We start from the raw sequence: 17,223 nt of genomic DNA on the forward strand, positions 1-17,223 counted from the left end.
TTGGCCATTAAGCACTACTAGATGAATTGTTTCATTTTTAGTCTTCAGGTTGAAATTCAAATTCAATGAACAGACCTGGGTAGTTTTAAAATAAAGCCAAAACCAAGAGAAGACTATTTTTCCATGATGGGAGGATTGTGTTAGAAGGCTGTTCAGGACAGGAACTGACCAGAATGTCAAGTTTATTAAATACTGACTCTGTTACCACAGCTATTCAGAACATGTCTGGAGGTGTTACTAAAATAAAGCCCTCAGGCTTTAAGGATTAGGGATTGTGGTGTAGTACATACACTGATACGGAACTTCTCTACTTGTGAGGATTTTACACTTCCGAGGTGGTTAGTGCTAGCTGCAGTCGTGGACAAATGCTAAGCTAAAAGGATAGAAATTTATTTCCTGAAAAGCAGAGAGATGTGAAATGAATCAGAACTTACCCCACTCAGCTGTTGGCAGGACTGGAAGTAAGGGCAGGCTGTGAACTTCAGTGGTAATTTCTGTATTTTTATGTGCATCAAGCTTGATGCTGTAGCAGTAAAGCATATAAAAACCACCTTTGAGTTAATAAAAATACGTTACTTCTGATGTGGAGAAAGGTGTTAGTTTTAACCCAAGATGAACAGCCATGCACAGTATGCTATCCTGAATCTCCAAAAATCTCAATAATTTGAATTTGCATGTAATGCTTTTTGTGGAATATTTGACAGAAGTTCTCGAGAAATGAAGGCTCATTAAGGTTGTTTTAGAGTTCTGCATGGCCCTTTAAAAATACTTCTGTTGTTTCTAGGCTAATGTGGAACACTTGACTGAAAAAATGAAAACCAGTATCCAGCGTGGTCTAGTGCTGAGGTAGGTAAAAGTAGATGTAATAGATGGCATCAGTGATACTGAGCATTCCCAGCCAGGTAGGCTGCTTGGCCACTTGGAATGACACTCCAAGTCAATATTCCTTGATTATTCCTTTAACTTGAGATTTTTAGTAAAGCTGCTGCTCCAGAAGGCAATTCTGGGACCTGTCTGGAAGTTCAAGTCCAAAACTTACTTCTATGTAAATATATTTGCTCTAAAACTTTACCCTATTTTCAGTCTATTTTCTCATCGGGTTTGTCTTTTATTCTAGATTCTTTCTTACTAAAGGTAGTGCATTACATACACTATGACCTTTGCTATAAGAATCCTAAAAATCATGAGCCTGTTACATGAAAGTGAGTGTATGTGATGAGATGAAAATGTCCAAGCCAGGATTACTGCTATCAAGAAAAGGGAAAACACTTACCATTCAGTACCTGTAAAGAGATCCAGTGCTTTATAGTAAATTTGCTAACTATCTGGCCTTAATTGTTACAGAAATGAGAACTGCAATGAGAACTACACAACTGATTTCATTTATCAGCTGTATTCTGAAGAAGGAAAAGGAGTGTTTGACTGTCGAAAAAATGTATTGGGTCATATGCAGCAGGTAAATAAAACCCTAAAGTTACAGGCAAGACTAACTTTGTATGCACAAAGTACATACACTGTTCAAGTATTTCAAACAAGTCTGACTCAAGGGAAAAAAGTGTGTATTTTTGTTTGTAGGCAACTCAAAAGGTTTTTTTAGCATTTTATTGCAAACCCTTTTGAAAAATCTAGGGAAAAAATGCATTAGATTCTTTATGATTTTCATTTTTATCCTCTCCTCTCTAAATAAATCAATATTGAACTTTTTGTCTTATAATTAATTGTAATACCTTCTTCATAATACACTGACCTGCCCATCCATAATGTATCTGCTTCTTGAACCCTGGAAGAGCAGAGATTTCAGTAAGAAAATTGTGCAAAGGGCTGTTTTTGTGGAAGAGACAGAAGTCAGCTACTCCTTTGGCGTGTGTTACCTGCATTTCTTTTATCTCACTAAGCAGCTTGTTAGTGGACAAAGGGAGTTCCTGATTTGGCTACACTCATCACCAAGGCTGAGGTGGAGGGAAGTGTACAGTCCCCTCCATTCTTCTAAGTGAGAAGTAGTATTGATTCTGTGAGAATACTACAGCTGTTGAACACAAATTTTAAACACCTTCGATTGATTTATGGGGCGGGGCTTTTGGTTAGTTTGTTTTTTAAGTGGGGGAAATGGAAATAAGAGGTAGAACAGGCCATTAGCAGAGATAACTGATAAAACAAGACACCAATCCTGGTTTGATAAGCTAACCCAAAATTCAATTTTTGCACAGGGTGGAGCACCTTCACCGTTTGATAGAAATTTTGGGACAAAAATTTCAGCAAAAGCTATGCAGTGGATCTCCAAAAAACTGAAAGAAACCTACCGGAAAGGTGCAGAAATGTTTGGTGCAGTCTCTCGTTACTGTCTTTGATTGTCTATCAGTGTATAAGACTACTCCACTTTGCAAACATACGAATGTTTGTTAGTCAACCTTCTTCCCCTCTTGGTGTTTTATTACTCAGTAGTGCCTTGCTGTGCTTCCTGCTGTATAAGCATTTCCACCTGAGTGAGGTCAATAATTCAGATAGCTGTTTTATCATCCTCTTAAACAAAATAGCCAGTGTGACTGCAGGTTTTCATGCATGCAGGAATTGATGCTTGTATAGTTACATCTGTTCTTTTTTGTTTCATGCTGCCTTCATGGGAGACAGAAGAAGGTAATATGTCTTCTTTGGGAATTTCTGAAAAGCACTGTTTCCTAAAATCTAAGCTAAAACTGGATGCTAAAATTCAATCCTTTTGTTGCTTAATTGCACTACAATTTCATTGCTAATCACCAAAGTTAAGCTAAAAAGTGAAGATCTAACCCTATTAAAGCACTAATTTGATGTTTTATCATTCTGTTAAATAATCAGTAGCTGAAATTAAGCTACTGTAAGTTTTTGATTCAGCTTAATTACAGAAAAATTGTATTTGCCCTTATACATGTAAGAAAGATGCTGAATTACTTCATTCTTTTTAGGAAAAGTATTTGCCAATACCGATGACTCAGTCTGTTTGCTGGGAATGCGGAGACGCAACCTCGTTTTTCAACCCGTGGCTGAGCTTAAGAGTGAAACAGACTTCATGTACGTGTGCACTGCCTGGTGGTGAACACCTCACCACAGCTTGCCTTGCACCACTTCCAACACTTCCCCCCACCTTACTGCTTTTGCCTTGGGCCTGCATTCTCCCAGCTCCACTTGGATTGTTCACTTCTCTGTGTTCCCTTTGTGCTTCATCCTCCTTACACTTCAGAGTCTCTTGGTGAAGTCTGGGACTCTGCTGTCCTGTTAAGTAACTTTCATGTGATTGCCTTTGCCCTGATGCCTAGAATTACTTCTGTTTCAGTTCAGTGGGGCAGCATTTTTATCCCAAATTAGGTATTATGTTTAACACCTTCCAGTAAGATCTGTTCATTCCTTTGGGACTGTGTCCTTGATTCTCCTCATTTTGGGTCAGCATTTACATCGTCCCAGGAAGGCAGTGCCTGATCCCACATGTATCTCACCTCCCTGTTTTCCCCCACAGACACAGGATTCCCAAGGAGCAGTGGTGGCTGAAGCTGCGACCACTGATGAAGATCCTGGCCAAGTACAAGACCAGCTACGATGTGTCAGACTCAGGCCAGCTGGAACACGTTGCCATGCTCCCAAAGGAGGCTGAGACTGGAGCCATCTAAACACACCACATTTAGATTGTTGTCATAGATGCACATTGTGAGTAACAATGCTTTAGAATTGTTACAGCTTTGTTTTGTAACATTTAAATTATTGTTCCAGCACTTTACGTGAAACAAGACGTTCAGCTGTCACACAGATTTTGTCCTGTTTGTGTGTTATGTTTGAAACAAACCCTTGCATCTAATGGAAAACACCAGTTACTGATACTGCCCTTTAACAAGCAAGTGCAACACCGTTCTATGCACTCTGTAAGTTACTCATCTACTGCACTTTGTTTCAGAGTACTTACACCCCAAAAATAAGTGTAGATGGCTAGTTTTTGTGTTGAGTTACAGGATGTGCTTAATGTTTCTGAAGTGAAATAAAATACTGTTGCAAACATCACGTGTGTTCATTTGCTTTTAAACAACTGGGGGAATAGCACTTTCAGGATTCTCTGTACAAACCAGTGAAGGAAAAAAGAAACACTCCTTTTCCTTCCCTAACCCTGCAGAAAGTAGGCACACCAGGGCAAGTGTTTTTCATTGCTGCTTCAGGATTAGGCTAGGAGTTGGAATCCTTTCTCCTTGTACAGGAATGATAAAACCAGTTCTTGGATTTGGGAAGGGGGAGGAGTAACTTTAACAACTTGAGATTCAGAAGGGTGTAACCTGGCCCTTGCTTCATCTTTCCTTTTTAAGATTGTTAACACCCCCCTCCCATACTGATGAAAAAGGTTAATGAGGCTGACAAACAGCCAAAAATGTTTTCTCATGCCAGTTTATGTTACCTGGACCACGACAACAAGGTAGGTAAATACTAAGTCATGACATACTGAAATCTGACTGGATGTTGCCCAACTGTCAAGCTGAACTGAACTTTATATAGAATAGGGATTCGCCCACTGCACTCTCAGCTTGGTGGAATGTACTGTCACAGACTGCTCAGGCTTATGCAAAGACAGCTGGAATTACCACACCACAGAATGACATCTGTCAGTATGAGAGACAGTTCTTTATTTATCCAACTGCAGACATGATTTCAAACAAAACACCATTTAAAACTAGACTTTTCCATATACAAAAATATTTCATTTATATAGTATCCATGTGCAATTGGAAGAATGAGGCTTCAGTATAAGATTAAGGTCTGTCTTTGCCATGCAGAGCATGTAATTCTTGCTCTCAAATACTGTATGGTTAGAAAATGTTTCACATCGTTATCTGAGAAGGGGAGCTTCTAACTGGTTTGGTGAACACTGTTAAAAAACAGCAATGAGTACTGCAGCTGGACCATAGCACTGCTAAAAGTTACTAAAAAACCCCTAATGCTGTAGTCACACAGATTGGCTTGTTTTCTGTGAATGTTCAGCTGCAAAGTCATCGTTTGACCCATGAGGGATCTTTGGTGATATCTGCATTTTCTGGGCCAAGTACAGCTTGACCACGAGTGCTCTTCCCAACTGCAAGGTACCTTGGGGAAAAAAAAAGAAAATCCATGAACAAGTGAGAAGCTGCTACATTCAGTTAACCATAGCTCTCCTATACAGGTTAAAAATACTCCCATCTCAGGAAGAGCATCCTTTGCTACATACAGCTTGTGTTTTGCCCAGTCATCACAACAGTCTCTCCTTAACCCTGTACTTGGCCATACTGGAATTCTTATATTTACAGTGGAATTCAGAATGCTACAAGTGGAGTAGAACCAGCTCATACAGTGAGTGTACTCATGCTCCAGACAGTTTCTGGACCTTTCAGAAGTAAATCAAACCTAATCTCCCACAAATTCAGAGTGTAGGAGGGAGTTACATCTGCTAAACATGCAATAAGCAGGATATAATTAACATATCCTTTTCTAGGTTACAGAAGAAAATGCTGAAAGTAGTAAGAAAGGCCAAGGGAAGAAATCCAGTGACTTAAATATGACAACTGAGCACAGGCTTACTTGTTTGATACATCAACCAGGTTAGCACTGTTGACAGCAAAAAGTTGTTCTCTGTGCAACTGCTTCATTTCATCTGAAATCCCATATAAGAAATGACCCATTCCTACAAAAAAGAGGACAAAACCACACACTGCACTGGTGCACTGGAATCTGTCCCAGTGACATGCAGGAGTAAGAGCAAACTACAATAGGAACATGTGCTGGAAAGGAATAGAGACAGACTACCATCAAACCATTGTTCTGAGAGAATATCCAACTGAATCAAGCATTTTAAGTTAAAACCAGGGTGAGGTAGTAACAGTTTCCTATTTAGGAAAAAACCAAATTATTTTGGCAAATGATTTAGTTTGTCAAAAATCTGAACATAATGGTGGTCCAGGAAATTTAGATGTAATTCATTCTGAAGAGTGGGGGTTCTTTCTAACAACTTTTTAAACAAACTGTATTTCATGAACCTTCTATTTTTAGAACTTTGATTTCCAATCATATATGTGCAATGGGAAGGTTTGATCACCTTCTTGTACTACACACAGAAATCTGCACACAAATGCTTTAATGCTTTTGTTGAAATACTTGCCTACAGCATTTTAATACTAAAATTAATATAATGGCTTGTTGAACAACCAGAGAACTCCAAAATAGTAATAGAAAAGCTGCTTGTCAGGGAAATAAAGGCGGCTGGGAGGACTTGGGTCAACTAGTCCAACCTCCTGCCCAAGGCAGGGCTGACTTCCCAGCCAGGTAAGGTTTTCATATCCATATGCAGGGCCCAGTGACTCAAAAGGATGAAGGTGTTCCTTGCACCAGTTCCCAGGCCTCTGGAACAAAGCTCTCCTATTCAGTGCTCTGTTAAGATCTGTGTTCAAATGCCAAAGAGTATTTGTCATCCCTCACTGACACCAACACCCAGCAGGCAGGCACTGCACTCATGTGCACCTCACACTGATTGCTTTTTAACTACCCAGACCAAAACCAGATTCTGTCAGGTAAAAGTCAGCTTCATTTGAAGTGTTCTTGATTAAAAAGTCAGTGTTACTACAAGCACATTTTAAAATAATGCTGGTCTTAACCTTATAATTCCTTTGTGTATAGGAAGGAAACAAATTTATCAGGGCAAGTTTTGGACTGAAATTCAGCTGAGAATGAGGGAGATAAGGAAGCGAGGAAAGCAAAGCTATGTATCAGTAAACTGAAAAGATGTGAAAATACTACCAAGGCATCATGAGTGTGCAGATCTGCAAAGAAGATAACACCCTCCATCCCAGCAGACAGCCTTCTGTGCTTTAACTTCTTCAGAGAACATAAGCACAAAAGGCTAGTGACATTCACAGTCAATTATGCCTGCTTCAGTCAGGAAACAATCCCTCAGCTCTTTCTGAATCAGAAGACCAGTATTTCTTTTCATCTGTCTGCATTTAATGCTTTCCAAACCTAAAGTAATTTCCTCAATCTACCTCCATCTGATGCAGAAGAGCAGTATGAACACGAAACTTCAGCAGAGCCTGAGTGCATGAGGTGTTTCTGAAAGGGAGCAACAGGAACCAACTGATTCATTGAAACTGCCATTATCCCTCATCTGCCAAACACAAATTTTACCATCTGACATGGTTTAGCAAACTATTTTCTTCCCTTTAAATGTAAACTAGAAAGTAAATAAACATTGACAGCCCTGGGAGGATGATGAGAAGGTACCTTTATCTGAAGGAGCTATTGGTGCATCCACAGCAGCAAACACTGCTAGTTTAGCTTCATCAATATCTTGCTGTGTGAATTCTCCAGATTTGGCCCATTCAACTGCTTTTTCAAATGTTTTCAAAGTGGCTAACGAATTTGGGTCTCTTAGAAGAAAAAGAAAACATAAAAATTAATTACTTCAGTCTTACAAAATGAAAAACTAAAATTCCTTTGTTCTCACTTCATTTATAATTTACTATGCATCATACAAACAATACATGGGAAAAAACGAATTATAAACTTCTTTTTTGTACAAAAAGAGGTTTTGGTGTTTGGTTTTGTATTTCTTTTCCAGAAGAAAATAGCGTTACAAACCAAGCAGATTTTGAATTTTAGATACACAGGTGCAGAAGTTCAGCTGCCTATAAGTAGTTCCAAGACGGTGTAGAAAGAAGTGGTGTAAAAGGAGCAGGTCAGGTAAGCCAGCACTGCTCACAGTGGGCTCAGAAAGCAGCACTGCCATTACTGCCCACCCCAGGAATATTTATGATATGCCCTATCTTCTCTCAGTTGCTTTTCTTGCCACACCTGTTTTTACTCTCTGTAAAACAGGTGCCACAGGTTAACTACTACTGGCAAGTTAAGGACTACTGCCAGGACAAGTCCTACCATGTTGAAGCTTCACAGAAAGGCCAGGCTGCTCAAACCTCAGTTAGGAATCGTGACCAAGCACTGTGCCAGGCTACCTTTGGGCTAGGAAAACGACTGAAGCCAGGACTCCATCCACACAACACTTCTAGTGAGAATTGCAACTACAATATCTCCACCAGTTCAAATTTCATCTGTAAGTGCCTTGGTATGCCAAATATGAGGTAACTGTTCTGGACTGGCAAAGAAGAGGAATAGAAAAAAAGGATCAAGCAGTTCTAGCTCATCACCAGCAATGCTTTCTGCTGAAATCTCTGATGATTTCAGCCAGTCGCTGAAGGAAGCTGCACACTTTCAAACTCAGAACCTTAGGGAACATCACTATTCTACTTCATGGTCTCAAATTTAGAGTAGTCTTGAATTTCCTTCTTTTAGGGCCTCCTTAACCCAGAAATAAACAAGTGAAAGCCAGTTTTACATAAATCTGATACTGAGACAGTAAACACCAAAGTGCAGAGGTGCAGCAGTGGTTGCTACCAGCAGAGATAAATTAAGCTTTCCCAAGGACACAAACAAGAGAAAGCAAGGGTGGGTTCATTAGGCAATCTAACTTCATCAGCACTGAATCATTTAATTTCATCCCTTTTATTTCACTTCTTGAAAGACTGCTACAACGAGTCAAGAATAAGACACATCCAAATGCAGTCAGTGGTCCCCTCAGCCATCGAGAACAAACCCACTGTTACCTGTAGGAGTAGAATGTGAATATGCCACTGTGACTAAGTTTAGCACCTCCACCATAGGCCCCTCCTTTCTCTCTGATTTCTGTATGTAGGAACTTAGCTGTCATCAACCGTGCAAGAACTCGAAGGCTGGAACGAAAGAAATAGAAGCAGCAAAGATGTGAAGTGAACTGGAAAACAGTAATGGTCTCAACTACCTCCAAAGCTCACTCAGATCTCCATTTGCAATGCATTGCTTCTTACAATCCACAACACTAATGACAGCAATACTCAGTATTTAGTAATAGCTGAATAACATCACATCACTGTAAGAGCAGCACTAAACTTTGTTACATACAGTAGGACTGTCAACTCAGGACATACCCAAGTAGGCAGGGCTGTTTATTCCAAGGTAGGGGATAGCAGCCCCTCATTACTTTATCTCAGCCTTTACAGGGCTTCTCTGGGCCCAGCCATGCAACAGTTGCTTCATAAAGATTTTGTGACAAATGCACTGCAAATCATTTTCTGCCAACACTCCATTTTCTTCAGTCAGCCCAGCCCTTTCCATTTTGTTTTGTGCTGCGCAGTGCACAGAGAAGCTCCCTGATGTTTCGCTTCCCACCTGGCATAGTCTGCAGCTGTGTAGGGAACTGTTCGAATGCACTCCCCAATATAGTTCACTGGGAAGGGAAGCACAAAATGGGTCTTCATCTGGCATGGCTTGAAAGTAGGATCCTAAGAGAAGAACACATTATTGCCACAGTTAGCAGAGGAGCCTATTTATCCATCTGAGAACTCTCTTTTCTGAGAGCCACGAAATTCTGCCAAACATACAGACACACAAATGCTGAAGCTGCCACTTATCCTACCCTGCAACCAGTGGCATTTTGCTTGTGCCTGTACCAGCAATTCAGTACAAAGAACTGCCTTGGAAAACTACAGGAGAGGGACACTATACATCAGCTACCCATCCTTGCAGCCCCACTTCTCAGTGCTATGTATTCTGAATCATTACCAAGGAGTCTGGATTTGGCCATGGATTTACTTTGATTGAAATACGTGTTCATAACTCTCCACTTGTGTCACACACATAACATGGTCACCACATCGTATCCCAATCCATCTACTAAGTTCTAGACATTGAAAACAGAGTCAGAAAAAAGTAGACTATGACAGCAGCTGTAGTATAAATTCCTGCTCAAACACCCCCTGCAATAGATTCAATTCTTCATTACAACCCCACTTCCAAACTTGCACTCCTCTTCATGTCTCTGGGCCTCTGCAGAGCTCATTCCTTTGCCTCTTCCACACATACATCTGCTGGTGTGCTCACTTAAGCACAAGCAGACCCTTATACACACCTCCAGTGGCGCCGTTTCAGAGCTTCCCATCCTTTCTTAAATTCAGAAACCCCATCCCCAGCCCCTCACACAACTCTGGCTGGCTGGGCCAAGCAGAGCAGTGTATTTACAGCACTGGTCAGCAGGCAAAACCTGGGCTGAGCTCTCCCTGCTCCTCTCTTCTAAAAGGAGAGCTCATGGTGTACTTTTCTTTCCTGTAGCCAAATACAGATCTCATTTTCACTAATTCTCTTCTGTCAGGTGTCATTCACATTCAGAATCATTTAGAGAGGGGACCAAGGAAAGGAAGAGACTAACTGGAACTGATTAAGTTTGATGGTCAGTTGTGGAACTGAAGGGCATGAATTATGTTTCAGTGCTGTGCTTCTGTAACAGCTTAAGATGGACCATTACATCAGCAACAGCCCAGAAATACCGATATCCCCCACCAATAATGTACTTACATTAACTAATTTCCTTGTGATCTGCAAACCAGTAACCATTTCACTTCCCACAGGTTTCACTTCTGAAGATTTCTACGAGAGAGAGACCTCATATTAAAAGATGATTTAACAATTTAGACCAAGACTACCACAAATGCAACCCCTTCCACTCAAACTTGTTTAAGGCAATCATCAAACCACGCCTTCACAAACATAAACAAGGTATTAAATTACTTCTTTATATTTCTGACACAACTGCCAAATTAACTTCCCCCCAAGAGTAATCTGGCACTGAAAGACATCAAGAGCCACATTAAAGGAGGCCCATAAAGTTACAAACTATCATTTCACTCATGGGTGGGGAACTGGGACCTTATTCCAGTCTCATCAGAAATTAAGACAGATCTGCATAGTGACAGAGCAGGTCCTTTGTCAACTCCACTGAACCAAGCATATTTTGTGCCAAATGTCCTGAACACCATGATAACAAACCAAATTCCTATGCAACTGAGGAACTGCACATCATGCCCTATTTGCTTTTGGCCAACATTTCAACTAAAGCTCAGCTAAAAAAGAAGTTACAGTTTTTGCAACAGGGGAAGGAAGAAGATCTTTTTCCGCATCCCACGCCAAAGCAGTAACCCCAGAGTAAGGCTTAACAGCTGACCTACGGCATTTCTGTTGTCCACTCACTGCAGTGAACACAGTCCATGGCAAAACACAGAGCAGCTGAGCACAGAGATGACTGCCAGATTTCTTCAGACATCTTTGTATGGACACAGTATCTGAGGTCAAACTTTTGGTGGCACAATGGTACTGACACTATCAGGCCAACTGTATTTGATGCCCTAATCACAAATGACAATTTCTCACCTCAATCACATGGGGACGAACAGGTTTTCGCTCTTTTTTACTTTTAGCTATGCCCTTTAGAAATTTCTCTATTTCTTTGGATGCTTCTGGTATCTGCTGAGGTGCTGCATTCACTGAACATCTGTCAAAAATATGTATCAAGTTTTTAAATATGGTTTTGTGTTTTCAGAGAGTCTTTTATAATTTGTACCACTTTGTCTTTCCAAACATTTTCTATTAAATCATCAGAATGTTAGGTCAGTGATTGCTGACAATCATTAACAGAGAGAAAAGCAAAATACTCAATCTAGCATCTGATATGAAAAAGAAAAAAAATTACAGTTCAATTGCTTTTCTTTTGCTTGACCTAGAACACTTTCAGACCAAAGCTGAGCAGTAGCCATCAAACCACTTTGGTGCACAAGACAGGACTAGCTCAGTTTTGCAAATAAAAATGTCTCTGAAGGAAAATAATGCCCTCTGTAGCCTCTCTGTAGTGGCAGCCCTACCACAGTTTTGAACAGTACACACATTTACATAATTTCATTTATCATTTCGTACTTCAAAAAACAAAATTTTGCAACTTCTGTCACTTCAAACAGACCCATTTATGGAACTAACGCATCTGACATTAAACACCTTAATGTGATCTCTACTTTTTCCAATATATGCATCAAGCAGGTTTCAGAATGTCACTGCTTTCCTTTTAGGAGCAAAACAAAAACCAAAACCAAACTATATTCAACTGTTACAACACAATGTAACAGTATTTGTCTAATGAGCACCTTGAAGGGGCAAAAAAAGGCAGATTTTTGACTATTTTTGTAAAACTGCACAGATCACTTACAAGCTTTGGGTACAACAGTCACCTATGAAATTTGCTCTAAGTCTCTCATACCATTTAAAAACTGAACAAAATGAGCTAGCATAGCTACCACTCTGTAAGCAAGGGGAATTTAAATTAACATTTGTGTAGTTTTTCCACAGACATCCCATTTCACAAAACCCCAGTACACCATGAGATGCACTGAGAAAAGCACATTCACAGGCCGTGGTCCCTCTTTAACCAAAATGCCCCTTTTCTTTTTAGCTGGAACTCACCTGATGTTGTCACTATTTAATAAATACTTCTTAATGCGTGGCAGTTTACGTAGTATTGGTTTAATATCAGACATTTCTGCTATTCTCTTCATCAACTTCACCTGTGCACAAAGGGAAGGCAGAAAGACCACAGACTAAAGCAACAGGAAGAATTAACAAAAACCAGCCTGTAACTCCACAGTCAAGGATTTGGACCTTGCTGAAGGGCATTATTAACTTCTCACCTGATCCATTCCACTGAACATCTCCTGCAGCTCTCCAGAAGGTGTAAGGTTTTTGCTGGCTCTAATAGAGGCATATAAATGCCCACAATCTGGAATGCCATTTGACAGCTCCTGGGCAGTCTTCTTAACCAGCACTCTGAAATGTTCTTCCTCATCAAATCTTGGGCTGAAAAAGAATAGAAGCAGGTCTCATGCAAAAGGACACCAATGCAATTTATTATACTGAAGCATTCATCATCCCGAGTTCAACAAAGTGCTTTTAAACTTTTGGTTGTCCATTTAATCCACTATATAGTCATGCTCTTGATGCAATACGTAAGAGAAAAGACAGAAAAGAAAGACATTAGAGATAGAATCATGAAAATAAATCCCAAAATAGGATATCTAAGAAGAGGAGAATAGTTGGGGGAAGAGTGAAAAAGAGAACCCCAAAACACATGCAAACCCACAAACAAACAAAACCCAATGTACTGTACTTGTTAAATATTTCACTCCATAAATGCATCATGTCTGGTAGATTTCTATCCAAGCACAGAGATGAAAAGAGCACACCCTGAAGGAAAAAATAAACAAAACACAAAAAACACTTCACACAAGACAACCACAGCATTGGCCCAAGAAATGCGCAGGAACTTTTCATGGAAGTGATGTAATGATGCCAACCTAATGCTACACATCACAAAATCACTCTAATGCAGGCTGTGCTACTGAAATCAGAGCAGACATTAGATGTGACTGCTCTTCTAGCAAAGCAAGCCTGGCTACTCTTCAATTCCTTTTTCTCAACAGAAAGCAGCAGTTGAGAAACAAAATTTCACATTTTTTCCCATTAAGTACGAGTTCTGTTCTGCGGTGCACCTTTCTCCAGGGAATCCCCGTAATTTAACTTCAGGATCCATAGGGAGCAGACCCCCAGCAAGTCTGAGAAAATCCCAAGAAATATTGCCAGAACTGTTATGCCCAACACATAGATTTAATGATGCTGCAAACAGTGATGTAACACATCAACAGCAATCTCTGAGTGCAACACTACACCATTCTGCCCTCTGCTTCCAAAATATTTTGGAGCACTCAAAAATACGGTGACAGATGCTAGTGAAGCACTGCCTTAGATAGAACACCCACATCAAACACTCCCCTTAACACAAAGTACTAAGTTACTGTAATTATCTAATTTATATCTTACCAAAAAGGAAGGAGTCCTTTCATACACAGACTTTTCAATGCACATTAGCTTGACCCTCTCCTTGGAAGCCTGGACTGACCCTTAACTACACAATTGTTACTGCAAATGTAACATCTGCAAGGTTACGATTAATTTACCTGTTCATACACATCCAGGTGTGAATCATCTGGAATGATATGTGGGCTGACAGACATACCACCTGTTTTTAGTTCTATTTTCTGGGCTTGTTCCCTGTAATCAAGGGCTCCACATCCCATCCTGAGAAAAACAAGAGATTTGTTTCCCTCTTCAGTGTATACCAAAACCAAAATCCATGTAGCATTTGTAAAGTAGTCTGTTTAGGACAATACTAATTTAGCAACTAAACAATTTGGGCCATTATCAAGCAAACATAATACTTCATGCCTTATAAATGCTTTCCACCAAGCTTTTCAATAAGGGCATCCTGTTAATTTAAAATGCTGTATTAAAAAGCATGCTTTACATGCAGGCTTGCTACCAACATCCATATGAACTACATTAACAACATCTCATGAGCTGTTCTCATCAATAAAAACAACACATTCCTCCAAGCCCAGGTCACTTGTTCTGCTCTTTGCTCCTCTTTTCCCCTGTGATGGGGTCACTGTTTCTGTCCCCACATGGCAAAACTGGACCAGAAGTCTTTTCAAGTGAAAACTTTAATCTCTGCTAGGCTATTTTTCATTTATAGAAATTTTCCAATCTGTTGAGGGAACACTTGTGTTGACACTGGGCAAAAAGGCAATGCAGAGAGTGAATGAGAAAGGGAAACAATTTGGCAACTCTGGGGAATAAAGAAGACAATTTTCTGCAGGAAACCAACTTATCATCATTTCCCTTTTATATTACGAACAGATGCTGGAATTATTAAAGGCAATATTAGTATTTTGGCAAGCTGTATTACAGCCTGTTGCTTCAGCTTGTAAGAAAGTAAATCTCTCACTTGGTAATGACATTGCAGAAGAGTGGCACATATGGTTTGAGCTCCTCAGGAAGTGTGTTCAAGCTGGAAACAGCTCGGAAATAAACCACCCCATTGGTTGGCTGAGCACAGTACTGGACAGGAATTTCATCAGCTAGGGATAAAAAAACAAAAGCAAAGAATAACCAGCAGCTTCCTAGTACAAAAACACAAAAGCAAAAGGATTTCTTATGAGAACTTCCCATTAAGAATAATTTTCTGTTGGTGTTTCAGAGCCAGTACTTGTTTAAATTTTGCACATTATACTGAACAGTGGACCAAAGGGGTTTTATTGTTTCCGTCCGTGGTAAGGTAATGGACACCTGGACAATTTGAAAAGAGAATTCTTCTAACAGAGGTCATATTTTAGAGGTAACACTCAAATAAAAAAAGTAGTAATTTGCTTCTGAACAAGTCAAGAAGTTTTTCCCTCTTGTTTTTGCCTTCATCACCTCAAAAGCTGAAGAGAGCAGCTTCTTGCACTGTACACTCTTCCTAAGCCAGGACATTAGAATATATGTTGTAATTTTCACAAAACCAGGTGATTTTTTGCATCAGAATTATACAGTCTTGACACTTGCTGGTAATTTTTGAAGAAAAATGTCTGTTAGAAATATATTAAAGAATGGTATTTACCTACAAAATTTTGACAGAACCGTAACGAAATTCAGATCTACCATGTCCTACCAATCCATGGGGAAAACCCTAGCAAAGCAGGGAAAAACTTGCACTGAAGTTATGAGGAATGACAGTAACTTTTTTTTCCCCCCCATGGCTCCTGTACATAATATTCTGCAAAAAATGGGTAGGGACTGCAGTAAGGAAGGCTTGCTGCACCAGCTGCCGGGAGTTCTGCAACCTGGGTAAGCCTTTGGAAAGTGGGGAGATTGCTCAAGAGCCTCCTAGAGACTCCTCTGACTGCACGGCAAGGTGGAAGTGTGCCTGCAGCAGGGAGCTGCCATCAGGAGCTCCTGCCAGCCCTGGGAAGGCCGGGAGGCTGCTCCATGCTGCCCCTCGGAAGCGATGGGCCTGCGGATCCACAGCCGTGTCTGCCCAGAGGGGCTGGGCTGGAGGAAAAGGAGCAGCTATGGGCCACAAAGCCAGTCCATGTACTGGGCAAGGGGCCACAGCTGGGCCAGCAGCCAGGGAACAGCCCAATAGTGCTGCTCTCTGGGACACAGACAAACCTGTGAGCGCTGTCTCCAGCACAGTGAAGGGGATTTTGGGCTCGATGTCAGACACTTTTAAAGCTGGGAGACAAGAGGTATCCTGAGGTTTGCTTTGAAGAGCAATTAATTCCAAACCTAGTAAGGAGAGAATACCAAATTGTCATTTTCAGCTTGTAGTGAAAGTGCTGTCAAAACCTAAAACCTACTGAGATGATGCAGACCAGAAAAACTCAAGAGTCAAGTTTCTACCTGCAATTTTGCAAATATTCTACTAAAGCAAATTCTGCAGATTATCATGTAACAACAGCAAACAGAACACTCTTGTTAGATTCTCTTTCCAATCCCCTCTTCACAACCTGTTTACAGTAACATGTAATTTAATCTTTGAAGAAGTGACACCTGTCTATCTGTCCTGTCACTCAGTTCTGCAACCATCGACCCAGACCTGGCAGATAAGAAGCTTCTTTCTAACCCAGTCTGCTCCAGTTCTTACTCAAGTGCTCTGTAAGAACACTGATGCAGCTGAATTGTTGTGATTACTTTCACATTTCAGCCTTTCAGATACTAGCTGGTCACTTCTGAGTACTCTCCAATTTATCTCTGTAAGTAGAAAGCCTCCTCTGATTTCATGCTCCCCTATCTCCTGTCACACACCAAAGCTTCAGAAGATTAACGCCACATTCTTGGAGGATTTCTGTTACTAGACACTGCTGTAACAAAATTAGATGACTGCCCACGGTTTTCAAGTGTAAGTTATTCTCCAGAGTAAGTTAAACACAGCACTACTTTTATAGTTGGCTTTTTAACCAGAAAATGTAAGAAATATAACTACAAAATGTAAGTTTTACAGGAGCATGAAGCAGACCTCATGCCAATAAATTAACAGCTTCAAGGTACACAATGCTATGTAAGTATCTGAAGGGAGGGTGCCAAGAGGATGGGCCAGGCTCTGCTTGGTGGTGCTGAGCAAAAGGACAGGAAGCAATGGGCAGAAACTGATGCACAAAAATGTTCCAACTGAACAGGCAGAAGAACTTTTACTGCCCCATGACCAAACACCAGAACAGATTGTCCAGAGAGGCTGTGGAGTCTTCCTCACTGGAGATATTCCAGAACCCTCTGGCAGCCTCCTGTGCCATGTGCTCTGGTATGTGCCTGCCTGAGCAGGGAGATGACCCACTGCAGTCCCTTCCAATCTGACCCATTCTGGGATTCTCTGAATTCATCTTCCAGTTAGTGCAAGTTAACATGGGAAAGCATAAGCAGATTGGTATTTTAAAACAACTTCCTTTCTTCTGCCCTAATGAAAACAATGAT

General features: G+C 40.6%; 2 protein-coding genes across 6 annotated transcripts in view; one reads left to right on the forward strand and one right to left on the reverse strand.

Annotated features, from left to right (window-relative positions):
* Positions 1-4,023, forward strand: part of PFKP (phosphofructokinase, platelet) — a 47,348-nt gene extending 43,325 nt beyond the window's left edge. For 2 of the 4 annotated variants that reach the window (XM_032099718.1, XM_032099724.1), the window contains exons 18-23: positions 785-846; positions 1,345-1,456; positions 2,208-2,307; positions 2,629-2,634; positions 2,940-3,045; positions 3,488-4,023. In XM_032099718.1, coding sequence (XP_031955609.1) covers positions 785-846; positions 1,345-1,456; positions 2,208-2,307; positions 2,629-2,634; positions 2,940-3,045; positions 3,488-3,638 — 537 coding nt within the window. In that variant the 3' untranslated portion in view covers positions 3,639-4,023. The remainder of the gene's footprint in view (positions 1-784; positions 847-1,344; positions 1,457-2,207; positions 2,308-2,628; positions 2,635-2,939; positions 3,046-3,487) is intronic. The other 2 variants (XM_032099743.1, XM_032099733.1) reach the window with 1 other exon arrangement.
* Positions 4,024-4,611: 588 nt separating this feature from the next.
* PITRM1 (pitrilysin metallopeptidase 1) overlaps positions 4,612-17,223 on the reverse strand; it is a 28,185-nt gene continuing 15,573 nt past the window's right edge. For both annotated transcript variants that reach the window (XM_032099698.1, XM_032099707.1), the window contains 13 exons: positions 15,925-16,041; positions 14,720-14,852; positions 13,893-14,013; positions 13,046-13,122; positions 12,570-12,735; positions 12,346-12,446; positions 11,266-11,386; positions 10,414-10,485; positions 9,232-9,344; positions 8,631-8,756; positions 7,255-7,400; positions 5,563-5,665; positions 4,612-5,091 (listed from right to left, as the gene is read on the reverse strand). In XM_032099698.1, coding sequence (XP_031955589.1) covers positions 4,998-5,091; positions 5,563-5,665; positions 7,255-7,400; positions 8,631-8,756; positions 9,232-9,344; positions 10,414-10,485; positions 11,266-11,386; positions 12,346-12,446; positions 12,570-12,735; positions 13,046-13,122; positions 13,893-14,013; positions 14,720-14,852; positions 15,925-16,041 — 1,490 coding nt within the window. In that variant the 3' untranslated portion in view covers positions 4,612-4,997. The remainder of the gene's footprint in view (positions 5,092-5,562; positions 5,666-7,254; positions 7,401-8,630; positions 8,757-9,231; positions 9,345-10,413; positions 10,486-11,265; positions 11,387-12,345; positions 12,447-12,569; positions 12,736-13,045; positions 13,123-13,892; positions 14,014-14,719; positions 14,853-15,924; positions 16,042-17,223) is intronic.

This window comes from Corvus moneduloides, chromosome 1 (genome assembly GCF_009650955.1).
Source record: "Corvus moneduloides isolate bCorMon1 chromosome 1, bCorMon1.pri, whole genome shotgun sequence".
NCBI classification, from domain to species: Eukaryota; Metazoa; Chordata; class Aves; order Passeriformes; family Corvidae; genus Corvus; species Corvus moneduloides.